The sequence below is a fragment of the Erpetoichthys calabaricus genome, chromosome 1, assembly GCF_900747795.2.
Source record: "Erpetoichthys calabaricus chromosome 1, fErpCal1.3, whole genome shotgun sequence".
NCBI lineage: Eukaryota > Metazoa > Chordata > Cladistia > Polypteriformes > Polypteridae > Erpetoichthys > Erpetoichthys calabaricus.
The window spans coordinates 635594-653005 of NC_041394.2; the positions used below are offsets into that span (position 1 = coordinate 635594).

Below are 17412 nucleotides of genomic sequence, written 5' to 3' on the forward strand. Positions count from 1 at the left end.
CCTTTCCAGGTAGGTTGGGTGTGCAGCGGGTGTCAAAAAGAAGGGGGTCAATACAACACGATACACAGAACACAAGTAATCCTCAATACAGAATAAAAATTAAAATATTACAAGTATGGAGCAGAAGTTAACAATAGATGATATCACATAATATGATTTGGATTGCATTGATGAGAAAATCTACTGTGACACAAAAACGTGACCCTGTGCCCATCACTGCTGGTCCAAAGTGCCCACCAACACCATGGGCACAAAATGGCGGCAGCAGTCAAGGACAGTTTGGGCTAGCTGGGGACAGCTGGAAGTGGTGGAAGCCAGAAATGGCTGAGCATCTGATGGCCGCATGCAGTGAGCACACAGAGAGAGGGGGGGATTGTGAGTCTGCAGCTGTGAAAAGGCCCAACGCCACCAAAGGGCACTTGGACCAGGCATGACAAAGCATCTCCGGTGTCACCTCATGTCTGGACCTTCAACAATACAACAGTCAGGTCCTCACATGGCTCTTAGTTTTCATTTCATGTTCAGTGGGCTTGCAGGTCACTTCTAGTCACCTCCAAAGGTCATCTGAGTGATGCAATCAGCTGGAGGTATTGTGGTCATGTGATTAGGGAGGCTTCTTTGTACAACGTAATAAAAAGGACCCCTTTACTAGAGAAATGATGCCTGAACAACCAATTTACAGGACTGAATGATAAGTTCTGAATTCTAACTTAGATCAATGGATGACAAACTCAGCTCAACTGGAGTTTACTAAATATATTCAGTAATGAATGCCACGTTTAGTTTTCAGGTTATTGACTTGATTTATCAATTGTCCTACTGAGGTTTTCAACATCTCGATTTGAATCTGTAGTTTGATGACAATATCTGTACATGCTGTAGGAACAATGGCACATATTTTTGTATTACTGAGTACAGCTGACATCTTTCTGTGGCCATCAAAACAAAAATCAGGTCATTGAGCGGACAACTGGGCTGATGACAAAGAGAAGGTGGCATCTCTGCAGACCCCAGGAGACCAGGAGGGCACCACAAATGAGTCAGCCTTGACATTACTAACCCATACCTGGCTTCTGCATAGATATTTCAATATCAGATGCTGAAAGGTTCATTTGTTGTTCGCTAAACCACAGCTGCAGTCCTTCTGAGTTTGTGAGTTGATCTTCTGCTGGTTGAAGAAATTTAAGGCCAACTGCCCACCTTGGGCTCAGGCTTTTGCTTGTTTTTCTCCAACTGTACACATCATTATTAAAGAGTGCGCTCTGACAGGCATCACTTGACATGCCACGATAGCCAATGACTGGGCAGGACCAACAAATGTATGTGGGGGAGGGTGGGGTTTTGACCAGAGTGCCCTGTTTGGAATTTGTGAGCAAACTCATTGAACGACACTTCATCCTACAAGAAGATGATGAGCCAAACACACACTGCTAAAAAAAATTGAAAACTCTTGAAAGGCCAAGCCAGTCACCCGATTTTAATCCAGTCGAGCAGGCCTTCCATATGTCGAAGAGAAAACTTAAAGGGGCAAGCCCCCTAAAACAAGCAGGAGGTGAAGATGGCTGGATTAGAGGCCTGGCAGTGCATCACCAGAGAAGACCGCCTGCACCTGCTGATAGCCACAAATCACAAACTTCAGTCATTGCATGTAAGGGATATGCGACAAATTTGCTAAATATGGAGACTTTAACAGACCTTCCATTACTGTGTCCCAAACATTATGGTGCCCTGAAATGGGGGGACCATGTAGAAAAAGTGTTGTCATTTCTATTGCATGTAAATACTCTGAAATAAAAGTCTTTAAATACGTCTGAATGACTGGATTTGTAATTTTAAACTGTAGAGCCGAGGGGGAAATCAAGTAGAAATGTGACTTTACCAAAACATCACGGAGAGGGCACTGCAGACAACACGTGAGGTAGTTTTTAGCATAAAGGAAATCCCGAGTGCCCCTTAAAGTTGCTGTATGCACAACATGTCACTGAGACCCAGCTTCGGAGCTCATTCCCTCTTCATTGATTTCCACACAGGAGAAGTGGTTTGCATTTTATACTTTCCTACAATCACAATTACAACTTACACACCAGAGTTTTAATGAGCGGGACACATGAGCCGTGACACAGACCACCACACAGCTGCTTCTACAGACAACAGCATATCAGGTCTATTCTGCTGCAGTGTGTGTGTGTGTGTGTGTGTGTGTGTGTGTGTGTGTGTGTGTGTGTGTGTGTGTGAGCTTCAGCTGTTTCACTGTCTTGCTGTCAGTAGCAGCAGTCAGACATGTAAAAGACAAGTAAAAGATGAAAATAACAATATATGTAAGTTGAAGAGACCTCTCCCAAGGTAAATTTGAAGCACTGATTTGTATTTGAAGTGGAGTTTGAAAACTAAACTTTAACAACACTGGGAGTCAAATGTTTTTGGTGGGGAGGGACAGCGAGAAAGAGACAGACATGGCAATAACAGTAGGTACTTTCTGCATTACATGTGAAACGCACCTCACAAATGGCCAAAGGAATAAATCAAACTGCTCTTTGGGGGGCACAGAATTCCAAAACTGGAATATTTTAGTAAGTGTCTCAGCTTACCTGTGGGCTAAGGATTCAACTGGAATCGCATGTAACCTCTTGAACCAGAAGATTCAGGAATCTCAGGCTAGAAAGATATGAAAGAGCAGAGAATTAACATTCACCATAGCACTCTTCTACATGATGTGCTTATGTTAAAGTCACATCAAATATGTAAGAAGGAAGTAAGTACTTGGGATGGGAGTGAAGGTCAACAAAAATGAGAACCAACGAATGACTCTAAGTTCAGCCATCATAGATTCTAAGAGCATCAGTTCAAATACTCCTTCACTCTGCCTGCAGATCTTTAGTTTATTTTAAAAGACCGCTTCAGACTTTACATGTGGTCCCAACAGATCAGTCTTGTTAATAATCTGTCGAGTGTTTTTACATTCTTAAACCCAGTTAATCCAATTCAGGGTCCGAGAGGGCTGGAGCCCATGCCTGTAGCACTGAGTGTGAAGCAGGAACCAATCTGGATAGGGAGCTGGGCCATCAGAGGGCTTTACACACCCACCTGGGTCAGTGAAACTAACAATGAACAATGGAAGGACTACACCGACAAGCTGAACAGAGACAACCACCATTTAATTCTTATGCTCTGTTAAAATTAATGGATGTTATTACATACAATTCTACAGGCACCACAATTATCAACTATTTTGTGCAATTACAATTTTATTTGTTTAATTCCTTGAAATAATAACAAGTGATATACTTAGAAGAGCAAATGAAAAGACAACATGGGTCAATAAAAACAAAAGGTACATTTAAACAGTGAATTAGAAGAATATCAGATAGAAAAATCACACATCTGCTGTGACATCCACTTGTAATTCCACAGAATCTGTGATCAAGACAAATATCAGAAGGAGTGCAATGGAGTTTGGGAATATGAAGACCCTGCAGTTCGATTACAAGCCTGCAAGGCCCTTGGTGTGGCACTTTGTGCCACTGCTCCCCTATTCCGCTGTTCTCCTGCAGGGAAAAGTAACCTGAGATACCAGGAGCTTGGGAATCATCAGATGGAAAGAAAGATTTGGTCATCAGAGTGGACAGCAGCTCAGACTCTACTATAGAATGACCAGAAGGGGGTGGGCAGCTAGTTGGCCGAGGTCTGCAGGACTCTGACTGTGTCCGACTTTCTCTCTTACACTTGACGGTTTATTTCCCCCATTGATGCTGCTGTCTGAGTTTTTGTTTTCCTCTGCTCTGATGCCATCTCACCATAGTTCAACAATTAATTCAAAGACAGATATTATTGCTTTCCATTTATATTAATCTGCTTCTAACTACTTTGTTTTCCTACATGTGTAAACAAATCTTTGTACAAATTGTGTATTTAGTAATTTGCAAACTGAGAACATATCACAACACTCTGTGCCTACAATCAGTGAAGAGAACTTTACAAAACTGAAATGATTTGAAGTGAACTGGAAAAAAATGCCACCTTTCAAAAGATCAATATGCAGATTTCTAGTTGTATGAATGAAACGAAAAGAAAACTCCAAGTGAATGTATTAGAGCTGAAAGGACATCTTGATGCTGTGGAATGACCTCAAGAGAGTAGTTCACACCACACATCCGAACAACATGGCTGAGCTGAAGTAGCTCTGTAAACAAGAATGGTCCACAGTTCCTCCTGAGCGTTGTACACATTTCATCCACAGCTACTGGAAGTATTTATTAGAGGTCACTGCTGCCAAAGGGGGCTCAACCAGCAGCTAAATCCAAAGGGGGTTCACCTATCACACTGTGAATGTTTGCTGGGTATGTTCAATAAAGTCATCAATGATTATAACTGTTTGTATGTTACTAATGTAAGCGCAGTGTCTCTGTCTCTACTTGTGACTTGACATCTTACCACCAATTAATACTGAAAACCAGGACATTCCAAAGGGGTCGCTCACTGTAGCGGGCACTTTTAAAGTGGTGAACGCTCCTACATTAGTCAAGTGTGGCTCGAGTAATATGGCTGTAAAAGTGGAGATTTCATTGATGCCGGCCTAGTGGAACTGTGAGGCTAACATACAACACAACACAACACACCCTCATGAGCCTTCAAATCACTCTTAACCCAATTCTGTTACCCACAGCCAGCCCCTCTAGTCCTAGCAGCTGTGATATCAAGTCCACTGTGCCACATTTTGGACAATCAACGGTTCTCTTACACTCCAAAGTCTCTACAGAGCACAGACACACTCAGGATTAAGCACAGTGTCACTTACCTTGTATTGACTCATCTGATCCAAATGACGGCTTGGGTCTGCCAAAGGTCCCGAGGAACTGCTGAAGGAAAGGAAATGTGCTTCAGTTCATATTAAAGACACATGAAATGCAGCTGCAGGTCAGTAAATGGATTACAGAAGCAAAGCATTTTCAGATCATTTCATTTCACGGAGCTCCCTGTGAACTCAACACTCGCAGCCAAAGGTAACATCAATTACCAATACAAGATTGGGGACGGTGTCCTAAAGGAAACAACCTCTAAAAAGGACTATGAAGTTTATAGAGACACATTTTCATTATTTAAGGAATGCACAGAAGTGATTAAAAAGGCAAATAAAACGTTAGGTTACGTAAGTAAAAACAGTTAAAAATAAATGAAGGGATGTTTTGCTCAGGCTATATAATGCACTGCTGCTGGAGTACTGTGAGCAGGTCTGGTCATCACGCTACACGACAGACATGCACAGCATAAGCTGAAGCTGTGCAAATGAGAGCAACCAGGTGCATCATGGGACTTAAGGACATGTTCTACTCTGACAGACTCAGAGAATGAAGTCTTCTCGACTAAAGGGGACATCATCCAGGTCTTCAAAATGCTCAGAGGCATCGATAAAGCAGAGTGAGCAGAATTCTTACAACTAAACAATGAACTGCGTCCTTGAGGACATCAGTGGAAATGAAGGAGGAGTGCATTTAGGACTGAAGCCATGAAACACTTCTTTATGCAGAGAGATGTGGGAATCTGGAAGACACAACTGGGTCATTGAGTTGAAACCTTGACAACTTTATGAAGGACCTGGCAGAGACACTGGGGCAGCGTAGCTCATAACTAAACAAACAAGCCTGATGGACAGAATGGTTTCTAATGTTCATGTTTTGTAACAAGACCCCTCTATTGTTTTTTTTTTCCTCTCATGGCACAAGACTTCGTAGACATTTGCCTTTTTAGGATTAAATTTCATTTTTATTGTTTTTGCAGTCAATTATAAAAGCCATTAGTTATGAGCAACAATCCCTTTTAAAGATCAGAATAAGGATTAAGGAGTCTACTTTTAGCCTTTTCCTGGCCAACATGCATTTGCTGGATAACAAAATGGATGGCATTAGGAGATGACTGACTACTGGAGGAGACATGAGGGTATGTTGTGGATTTTGTTTCTCTGAATTGTGGCTAACTGCTGAGACGCCAGACACTGCAATGCAGCCAGAGGACTTTACTGTCTTTCATGTGCATCTGACTGGACTGTCAGGTACAAGTAAAGGAAGAGGCAGCGTTGTGCTTCAAGGTGAACAAAGTGTGGTACATAAAAGTTAAAATGGTCTCTAAAAACTCTTCACCTGATCTGGAATATTTACTGATCAAGTGTCATCTCTATTCTCACTCAAAGGAGTTCTCCAGTGTTTTTCAGGTTCAGATTTACATTCTTCTGAATGCTAAAATACACACTGTGACGACAGAGAACACCAGCGTTTACAACCCGAGGGATTATGTACTGTGACTGGAGACTTCAACAGAGCAAATATCATGAATGTTAATCCTAAACATCACTAGCATGCCACCCACCCCAGATGACGTGGATGATTACAGCTACACAATTAAAATCATTTAATATTCACAACTGTGCCCACACTTTAAAGGGTCCATTCACCTGTTAGTAATTCTGATGCCAATTTACAAGCAGAGACTGACATGAGAGGAGCTGGCAAGAAAGGTGGCACAGTACTGGATAAACTGCAGGACTGCTCTAACTGTGTAAACTGGCACACGTGCAGAGACTCCTCAGCAGATCTCTAGGAGTTTACAGGCGTCTGCCACTAAAACTACCCGCATATTTCTTAAAAAGAAGCCATGGATCACCAGTGGTATCTGGAATTTGATGAAGGCACAGAAGAACAGAATTAGAAATGGTGACTTGGTAAAATACAAGGAATGCAGATACAAATTCAGAAAAACAAAGTGGCTAAACGTCAGTATGGGAGTAAACTAGAAAAGGAACTGAGCAACTGCAATAATTCACACAAACCTTGGCAGGGGTTACGGATATTTATGGATTACAAAGTAAAACCTAATCCAAGTGCATCCTTCAGAAGCTAATCACAGACTTTAGGAAGCAGTAAGCAAACCACACGGTCATCAACGTTGAAGAAGGTGAGCAGTGTTACATTTCCCAGCTTGACCGTCATTGATGAACTGAAGTGGGCACAACACATTTCAGCTCATGTCAAAAGGCTCACCAGCGCCCTCCATTCCTCAGACCCCTGAACACAGCACATATTTCTGCAGCTGGTCTCACAAACGTCTACAAGTGCACAGTGAAGATCATCCTCACCGGCCACATCACACCCTGGTATGGCACCTGCTCGACTCAAGAGCGTCAAGCACTGCAGAGGGTGGTGAGGGCAACGCAGAATATGACTGGCATGCAACTGCTTTAGAAAGGCCAACAGGATATTTAAAGACTGGGCCATTCTGCAGAGTCACTTTCTTCATTCTTTCCTTCCTTCTGGCCCTTTGACACTTGCGCCAGCAGATTCAAGGACCGCTTCTACCAACATGATAAGTGGTTGCTGATTAGTCAGTAAGTGAATTTGACGTATGTTATGTATACTTCACTATTTGTGCGTCTTTGTTGGTATCGTTACTGTCAACTGCTCTGAGGAGACCTGCAAGTAGGAATGCGATTGAACGGAGGACGTGCAACAATGAACTCGAGTTTTCAGGACACCCTCGGTAACATTTTCGAAGTGACTGCAGTTTAGGAGTGGAGTGAAACATAAAAGTGCATTTCAGGCCTCTGAGAGGTGTTTGTACAAGTCAGTGAACGGCTGAGCTTTTGTAAGTGAGGAGTCACACTCCTCCATAAATGTGGTAAAGTGTATTTTATGGTAGTAAACATGACCTACAGCACAATAGATGGAGCAGCAGCCACTCCTGGCAGTGTTGACATAAATTGAAGATGACAAATACATCTTCCATGCCTGTGATCTGCGTCATGCCATGACAGTACTTTTTTTCCTTACTATAAAAAGAAGCTTTGGGATTGATTCATTTGTGACAAATGTATAAGTAGTCATTTTTAGTAGTAGTATTGTCATATGCAACAAGATGCCACTCTCTGGAGTGCCAGGCTGCTGCTCATCACTCCCCTTTATCTCACCACAGTTCACGTCCATTTATTGTTAACGCCGTGTTCTACTGCACTTTCATCTTCCTGAGCCTTAAGCCAACTTCAGTTTAATCTCAAACAGAAACTTTGGGAGTTGAGCTCAAAATGCACTCACAGTGACTACCAGAAAGCAGCTGGCGGGCAACTCCGCTCCTGTACCACTGGTAAGTGCAAAAATGCAATAATTACTATTAATATTACTAATGCTATCGGTTAAAACAAATCTAAAACAAACCCTACATTGGTGCTTTTCAGGCTTCTGCAGCTTTAATAACGTAGCATAACTAGTAGTGAATATCTTTACTGGCCATGCACTGGAAAACTTGAAGCTCTGATTTTCAAATTCCACCCATCACTGCATAAAGCTAAAAAGATTTCTTTTCTTCAATCATTTATCACCATCATTCTAACCTTACCAATCTGGAAGCACTTTTCTCTGGTGCTCATTTTTTTTAAATTGATAATACCGCAGATGTGATGTCATTAGTGACACACAATACAAACCTTGAGTATGTGTGTCTGCTGTCCTGATGAGAGCTGGGAAGAAAAGATGTCATCTTGGAAGAGCAGAATGTGCTGTTGGCCTGGTCACTGCCACCTGTGAACAAAAGAAATTTGACATTTAGACATCACGACAGTCGTAATTTCAGTCAGTGTCTCCATTTAACAGATACAAATTGATTCCAACTGCCCAACCCAATCCTGTCCACCAGCCCAAGTCTTGACATCTTCTGCTCTGCTCTTTAAAGTTTGCTATGCTGTGTCTACCGTTACGACACACAGACATCACTTTTAGCAACGTTCACTGCCTACCTGTCTTTGGGGGGTCAGGACCCAGTCTGACACGCACATAACCCCTTGAACTGGAAGTCTCTGGAGTCTGAGAGTCACACTGCAAAGAAAAGAGAAGTAAAAACAGTAAGAAAAGGAAGAAGTGGCGGCACTCTCTACCGACATCACTTACACTAACTGGCAGAATTACTGATGTGCACTACGGTGATCACCAGGCTAACAAAACGCATCCATTTAAAGTGGACACACACCTTTAAGACTCAAATATGAACTGCTTAGACAAGCACATAGTGCAAGAAAACAAGTTGAATGTGCTTTTGAAAATCTTCAAATCAGCAACTTCAATTCAAAGAAGCACAACTAACTGCTGACTGAACCAAATCAATCAGTGGTTAGGACTGTGAGATGACATGGCAGAGACACACATTAGGCAGGGATCAAACCCTGGATGTCAGTTCTTCACAGAGCCCCCTCATACCTGCAGCCATACTCACTCATCGGGGATCGGGTCAGCCTCATGGCCTTTGGGATATAATAATAAGAAGAAAAAGAATTCTTTACATTTATATCACACTTTTCATAGTGGGTGGGGAGCCACGTCAACCACCACCAATGTGCAGCATCCACCTGGGGGATGGCACCCAGTAAGTTCACCACACATGAGCTCTTAGGTGAGGAAGTGTTGAGAGATAGTTAGCCAGTTAGAAACAGGGGATGATTAGGGGGCCACAATGACCAGGCTGTGGTGGACCATTTAGCATGGATATCGGGATACACCCTGCTCTTTACAAAGGATGTCCAGGGATCTTTAATGACCACAGAGATAGTCAGGGTCTTGGTGTTATGTCTCCTCCAAAGGACAGCGGCATTTTAACAGCACGCAGTGTCCCTGTCACTGCACTGAGGTACTTCTATCCACATTCAGACCACTGGGTGGTCACCTGCACCTATTCCAGCAGCAACTCAAGCTTTATCTAGATGGTCTCCCATCCAAGTACTGGCTGAGCCCAAACATGCTTAGCTTCAGGTGGATGACCTGTTCTGAAGAGCAGATGGTGTGAGCAGAGAATAACAAACAAACAAACAAACAAACATGTCAACTCCACACAGACAGTGACCAGTCAATTATCCTGCAGCACCTCTCCTCAAAGCTTCGTGGTATTCTTCTGTAATTGATGTCACTTGCCAGTGATGGCCAAACTCTTAATTTATACTTCAAAAATAAAATGCTAGATATGTGTCATTTTATACATTATTTCACTGAGACTGTTATTTGGGTTCTAAACATTATTTTGTGTGTTTTTGTTGCATTTCTTATTGTGCTTTACTTATAATTAATGATATCACTAATAATAACAATAACCAGCACTGATAACCACTAACACTGTGTGACCCTGAGCAGGTCACTACACCTGGAAAAACAAAAGAAATGTAGCAAATTGTATCTCAGGTGTTGTAAGTCGCCTTGGATAAAAGCGTCAGCCAAATAAATAAATGGAAATGATTAACGCTTAGCATTTTGGATTTAAAAACTGCAGCGTCCTTTATAAGAATGCACTGGGCTGCACTGAACAAAGTCACGAGACTTTAACCATGTGACTTTGTTCCTTCCAATGACAAACTTTCATCCATATCTGTCATGTTCCACTTGAAGTAATATGTAGCAGGACCTGCGTTATAGAAATATTAAAGATGTCATCAAATGTAAAACCTGTGGTAACTTAGGCAGATCTCACCACACGTTGGTCCAACATACTCCCACCTACAGGACAGCAAGGGAGTGGACCCTGAAGGCTGAAATGACTCTGACCAGCTGCTTCCAAAAGGCAGGCTGGGAAATGTTGTGTAAGTCACATGGGGAAGATAACAAGTGTCACTGCATCACACACTTCAGTGCTGCAATGAGGTTTGGAAGCCCTTGGATTATCCACAGCTTCTGCATAAATATGACCTAAAATGTGACTGGATGTTTATGCAATATGTAAAATTAGATAACAAAAAAGGACCTAGCCAAACAAATGACATAACAATATTATAACTGTTGTCGCAGGTGGCTGGGGGGGCGACCCAGCTGGGACGCCCTGGAGGACCGGAAGAGGGCTTACACCTTCCCCAGACCACATGGGGGCAACTGCCCTGGTGGCTATGGGGACCACAGGTACAGAGCATATAAGCTCATCCCTTTAGGGGCCCGTGGTCGCCGCTAGGAAGTACTGGGGGGAAGAGGATCGGAGACACCGGGAGTGCTTCCGGGTATGCAGCTAGCACTTCCGCCACACTGGGGAGTGCCGGTGGAAGATTGCCGGGAAGCACCTGGAGCACATCTGGGTAAGGATAAAAGGGGCCGCCTCCCTTCATTCAAGACTTGAGTCGGGTGGAAGCAGGGCGAGGTCTGGGAGGAGGCAAGGAGGCGGCCTGAAGAGAAAGAAGGCATTGTGTGTTGTGGCCAGGACTTTTGGGGATTGGGGACTGTGGAGCACTAATTGTAAATATGCACTGTGTAAATAAACGCGTGTGGGGTGATTTGAACGTGTCTGCCTGTCTGTGTCCAGGTCAATTTCCACGCTGTTCATCTGTTTATTGAGGAAAATGATCCAGTGTCACACATTTGTGTACGAAAAACTGTGCAAATCACTTCAAGAGAGGCCCACCAAGTCATCAAGCTAATGAAGAAGGTGGGCTCAGTATGGGACACACTGTGGACCTGCAGAATGTAGTGGTGGTGTGGAGGAGAGAATCAACACAAAACTGACGGCCATTTTGAACAACGCTGCACATGCAACACAAGCAGCAAGGACTTTTACCCAATAAATTAATTCAGTAGAAGTGTTTCCAAAACAAAACACACACACACACATAAACACAGAAGGGGCTCTCTTACACCAATATGAATACGTCTGCATAGTTCCTCACTGCAACTGCTCTTTTTATCTTAAGCCAAGCCAGTTTTTCCTCTTTCTTGTAATTATTATTTTGCATGTTTCAAGGTGGTTGATGTTATTTGTTTTAATACTTTTATATTTATTGAGCTTCTCAGAAAATTTACATTTATCCTTGGGACAAATAAAGTACTTTTACTTTCAATGACAAGCAGACTGTGTGTCTAATCTAAAATCCACGCAAAGAGCACATGGAGGACACTGAAGAAGGTGTTCCCTCATTTTAACTTGAGACCCTGAAAGCAGGCCCAACTGTAAGACAGCACATTACTTTTCATAACAAAAACTGCATGAAATAATAAAATGATAAAAACATTTCTAAAGGTGAGACCAGAGGTTTCAAGTTCAGTTTGTTACCTAACAGGCCACATAGCTCTGCTAAAATATGAAGGCCTCTTCAAGAATCTAAAATCCTAAAACAATTCAAATAAAATTAATAGATTAATAAAAAAATAATATCAATAAATAAATAAATACCTGAAATTCTTTCCTGTTATCCAAGAAAGGAGCTTTGGTTGGTGGATACTGAAAGTCTCTGCAGAGAAAAATCAGATTGACTCCATTAAACAAAAGAAAGTGGACTTGCTGATGGCAGCCTAACAGACAGCAGTGTTTGGGGTGTCATCATCTCAACATTCTTACCCAAAAGCAAAGAAACACTCAGAGCACAAAACGCTCAATAACTTCATTTTCATTCCCTGCCTAATGCACATATTCAGTGGTTGTGATGACCATTTGTTCTCCTCTCTGATCTGATCTTTGATTTGTTGCTCCTGTCAATTTTTCTATTTTAATTTATTGGAGTAATTCAATTCCTTGGCCCACCTGCTCCTCCGCCTTACTGGCTTCACTTTCTACTGCTTTACAAAAGGGTGAACAGGGAAGTCTTAGTGCTGGTTTATACTTCACGCTAAGAATGTGCACACATCATGGCTACCGCACGTTCCTAGCATTCATTTCTCGTGTCCTTTGAGGAGTCCTCAGAAATTTACGTGACACATGCGCGAGATGCAGTACCATTAAAAAATTAGGGGCACAGTGTGCTCAAGTTAGAGCGTGATGTCAGAGTCTCCGTTTAATATCAACATGTGAAAGCAAACGGCTTTGCAGATCCTACAGGATTCAACGTGCGTGCTTCAATGTTTGAGGAATGGTTTGATCCACTGAGGCAAATCACAAATTAATTACATTCTGACATACAAATGTATTTGTGGTGCTTTTCTTTGAAGGCATCTCATATTCCCCATCGTAATGACACAATACATTTTAAAGGTCTCACATACCATCTTCGGTGCTGTCTATTTTTTCTTTTTTTATTTATTTATTTATATTAATTTATAAATTAGGAGCACAGTGAAGAAAAATAAAGGTTTATTTTGTGATTAAAGTAGAAATTTCATCTTTAATTTGGACTTTTCCACTTTAACCTTGTAGATTATTTTGTCATTAAAGTAGACCGTCGTAAACGTCATCTTAAAACTGACCCAGCTGTCAATCGCTAACTGCTTCAGGGGCTTCCCCCTGCACTGACAGCAGTGGCAGGCAGCAATTGTCACACAGAGCAAATTCAATTTATGATACTCCAGCTCTCTGCACATTTAGAATTCTTAGTTATACTTGACAATGAACTGTGTTCAAGTATCTATGTCACAGTTAACGATTTATCTGTCAAATTCTTTAAAATAATGAATACTGTTAATAATTACACATGTGGGAGCACTGCTGCTTCACAGGGAGTCGTGTCCCTGATGTTCCCTGCCTGGAGTCTGCATGTTTTCCTGGTGGGTTTCCACAATCTGCTCCCTTTTCAATTCAAGGACATGCAAGTTTGGGGATTTGGTGACTCTAAACTGATGCCAGTGTGTGTACGTGTGTGCATGTATTCACCTTCTGATGAACTGATGCCCCATCCACAGATTTTGTTTCTACTCAATGTGTGCTGAAATGGGTGACTCCCTGGACTTATGGATGTAGTCAATACACATACATCCTTATCAGAGATACTGTGGCAGGGTGTACTGGGAATTTACAACAGTGCCAAGCCAAAGGTTGTTTTCTCGTATGAACAGTACACCGCTTGCATAGCAGTAGCACCCACAGGAGCACAGATCAAGTCATGTGAAGTATAAACCTTGCCTTAGACTGCAAGCATTCTGGCAGAACTTGTCCAATCCAGGGCTCAGGTGCTTGAAAGGGATGAGAACTGAACCATTTCCCCCCCACCCCAATGCCATCACCTTCCAATAGCCAGTTGTCCCATACCATCCCTACCTACATGAACAACTTCTACCACATCAACCAGAATGGCCAGTGACAAGTTCACCTCTGACAATCAGTGTGGACTGTCCATAACTAAAGACACAAGAAAGTCCACTGGACCAGATGGAGTCCATCCTCGAGTTCTTAAGGCCTGTGCTGACCAACTTTGTGGTGTCCTCTGTCACTTGCTCAGTCTTGTGCCTAAGGCTACAGAAAGTGCCACTGCTGTGGACAACATCCTGCATTGTTCCTGATCCAAAGAAGGCAGACACCTCTTCCCATAATGACTACAGACCAGTGGCACCTATGTTTCATATCATGAAGATCTTTAAGAAACTGGTACTAGACTACATGAGTCCTCTTGTGGTAGACCACCTAGACATACTTCAGTTTGTCACTTGGAGACAAAAGACTGGCATGGAGGATGCAATTCTCGATCTGCTCCACAAGACTTATTCTCACCTAGACAAAGATGGCCGCACTATAAGGATTCTGGTTTTTTTTTTTTTTATTTCTCCATTGCTTACAACACCGTTGAGCCATCCCTGTTAAGGGGTAAAAGCAGAGATATGCACATAGATAAGCCTGTGGTGTCCTGGATGATCGACTTTCTGCTGTGCAGAGTACAGTTTGAGAGACTCAAGGAGTGTGTGAGTGACACTGGAGCACTTCTCTCCTTTTACCTTCACTTTGTACTCCTGAGACTGTAAATACAATAGCAGGTCATGTGACTTCTGCAATTATGGAGTGTATTTACAAAGGAGATGAGGCAAAGGAGAGGAGTCAGGGCGTGAACTTGGTTTCTCAGTGCAGAAGGAATTGTCTGCAAAACCAAACTACTGCTTGTGACTTTTGCTGCACCAAAAAGCCTCTATGGTTGGTCACTCTTCAGGGAATGGATGTAGAGGTAGTGCCCTCCTACAAGTACTAGGGGTCCACATCAATAGCAGATTGGACTGGTTTCACAACACATAGGAATTACAGAAGAAATAACACAGCAGACCCTTCTTCCTTAGAACACTGCATTCAATTAATGTGGGTGGGTAGTGCCATCCTTTGCATCTTCTACAGCTCTGTGATGGCCAGTGTGGTGTGCTGAGCTGGTAATCACATCACTTCAAGAGAGGCCCACTGAATCAATAAGCTAATTAAAAAGGCAAGCTGAGTTAATGGACAGACACTGGTCCTCCAGGAGGTAGACATGGTGGAGAGAAAGAAGACTAAACTGAGTGCCATTATGAGCAATGTTGCACATCCTCTCTGTGACTCCAACACTGACAACTCACAGCGAGTTAATTCTTCAGCAGAAGTGTGTCCTTTACACCAACAGCAATATGCCTGCTATAGCGCCTCACTGGGACTGGCACTGCTAAGTCAGAAATTTCTTTTCATTTGTTGTCATTCTAATGTTTGTTTAGACTCTAGTGTGTGACTACATTATTTATTTATAATTTAAAGAGCTTTTGTAAAAATCCAAATTGCCTTCTGGGGGAAAATAAAGTTCAAAATAAAACACATTGATCCATGGAGAAAATGGTACCACAAACCTGTAGATCAGCTTTGCAAAGATCTTCATTTCAGATGTTAACATTTAATCCAAGCTGTAGCTTTAAAGTATCAGGATTACTGTAAAGGTGTTGATGGAAGCCACAGACACTCCTGGTTTTCTATTTGATTTTGACACCCAGGTAAGCACATGCGTCTCCAATGTGTCTCCAAACTAAAAGAAACCCTGCCTCAGCTCTCGATGTGGTGGTTTGCAAGCAAACTTTACCCAAAAAAGCAAAGCATCGGCCCAGAGTGCCTCCTGAGGATAACAAATGAAGAGAAGAAAGAGCTCACCTTGAATATGCGGTGTCTCTGCTGTGATGGGAGCTGGGAAGTGAGGCAAATGTCTCAGAAGAGGCCGAAGGAATGTACTTGTTGTCACTCCGATCTGCAAACAGAACAGAAAAAAATGCAGGGAGTTCAAACATTTACTGGACTACTTTGAAGGCAGGGCTCTTATAATACTCGTACATAAATGAACAAACACCATTCAAGACCACTCCGAGTTTTACTTCTGTCAGCTGCTTTCAGTGAAAGCACTTGTGATGTCACTTGGCTCACAGTCTTCAAACTCAGCTTCCGCATCTGACAGACTACACCCGAAAAGGCCAGCTGAAGGGTTTTGTGCTTTTGAAACAGGGGTGAAGGGGGCAATGAATGCTTAAGATAAACACATAAGTCATGAGGGTGATGGTATAAGGAACGCTATAAGAACGGGCTAATGATCAGAGTTGTGTCCAGTAGGGGTCAGTACAAAGGGCTGCTGCTATTTTTTAATGCATACATACATACATATAATTTGGAATAGGAATATAAGTAACAAACTAGTTAAGTTTGTAGATAATACCAAGCTGGGTGGACTGGCAGATAATCGAGAATATGTTGAATCATCGCAGAGGAATTTAGCATCCAGACTGGGGCAGATTAGTGCCTGATGAAATTTAATGTCAGTAAATGTAAAGAATGACACATTTGAATTAAAAAGTGTTAAATCTGAATACACAATGGGAAGTCTGAAAATTGAAAGTCCACCTGATGAGAAGGATTTGGGAGTTGTAGTGGACTCAACACCATCAACTGCCAGACATTGTTCAGAAGCCATTAAGAAGGCTAACAGAATGACAGGTTATATAGCGCCTTGACGTGTGGAGTACAAGTCACAGGAGGTTATGCTGAGGTCTCGATGCATGCTCAATAATCCAGGTAAGGAAATCCTAGAAATTTGATTCTGTTCATCTGGACAAAGTTTTTAAGTGGGAGAAATATTTCGAGACTTATCCAAGTCTCTTCCTCAGTCTCAATTGACTGCAGGTTTCCCCAACCTTATAAACAATACCTTTGCTTAATCACAGAGACTAGCACCATTGACAAAGGGCCAGTTGATCAGTGATATGCAAATTGTCCACTGATTAGTAGATGTGTGAACCATTCATAGAGGGTTGAGGAATGGCTGCAATCACAGCATTGTAAGATGGCGACAGATGTACCCTTAGGCCCCCTCCTCTGTTCAGAGATGGTCGTTCCTTTTTCACGTAAATGGCCTCCTTGATTCCTCTCTCAAACCAGCGCTCCTCCCTGTCCAGGATGTGCACCTCTTCATCTTTAAAGGAGTGACCACTATCCTGTAGATGTAAATAGACTGCGGAGTCCTGGCCTGACGAGGACGCTCTTCTGTGTTGTGACGTGCGCTTAGCCAGTGGCTGCTTGGTTTCCCCGATGTACAATTCATGGCACTCCTCCTGGCACTTAACTGCGTAAACTATGTTACTCTGTTTGTGCCGTGGGACCCGATCCTTGGGATGGACCAATCTTTGGCGTAACATGTTTTGGGGTCTGAAAGCCACTGAGACCTGGTGTTTCGAGAACATAGTTTACGCAGTTAAGTGCCAGGAGGAGTGCCATGAATTGTAC

General features: G+C 42.6%; 1 protein-coding gene across 4 annotated transcripts in view; it reads right to left on the reverse strand.

Moving 5' to 3' along the window:
• LOC114644085 (uncharacterized) overlaps window positions 1-17412 on the reverse strand; it is a 113319-nt gene that overhangs the window by 1276 nt on the left and 94631 nt on the right. For 3 of the 4 annotated variants that reach the window (XM_051935543.1, XM_028792329.2, XM_028792328.2), the window contains 6 exons: window positions 15796-15889; window positions 12172-12229; window positions 8777-8855; window positions 8468-8561; window positions 4796-4856; window positions 2589-2655 (listed from right to left, as the gene is read on the reverse strand). In XM_051935543.1, the coding sequence (XP_051791503.1) occupies window positions 2596-2655; window positions 4796-4856; window positions 8468-8561; window positions 8777-8855; window positions 12172-12229; window positions 15796-15889 (446 nt within the window). In that variant the 3' untranslated portion in view covers window positions 2589-2595. The remainder of the gene's footprint in view (window positions 1-2588; window positions 2656-4795; window positions 4857-8467; window positions 8562-8776; window positions 8856-12171; window positions 12230-15795; window positions 15890-17412) is intronic. The other variant, XM_028792330.2, reaches the window with a different exon arrangement.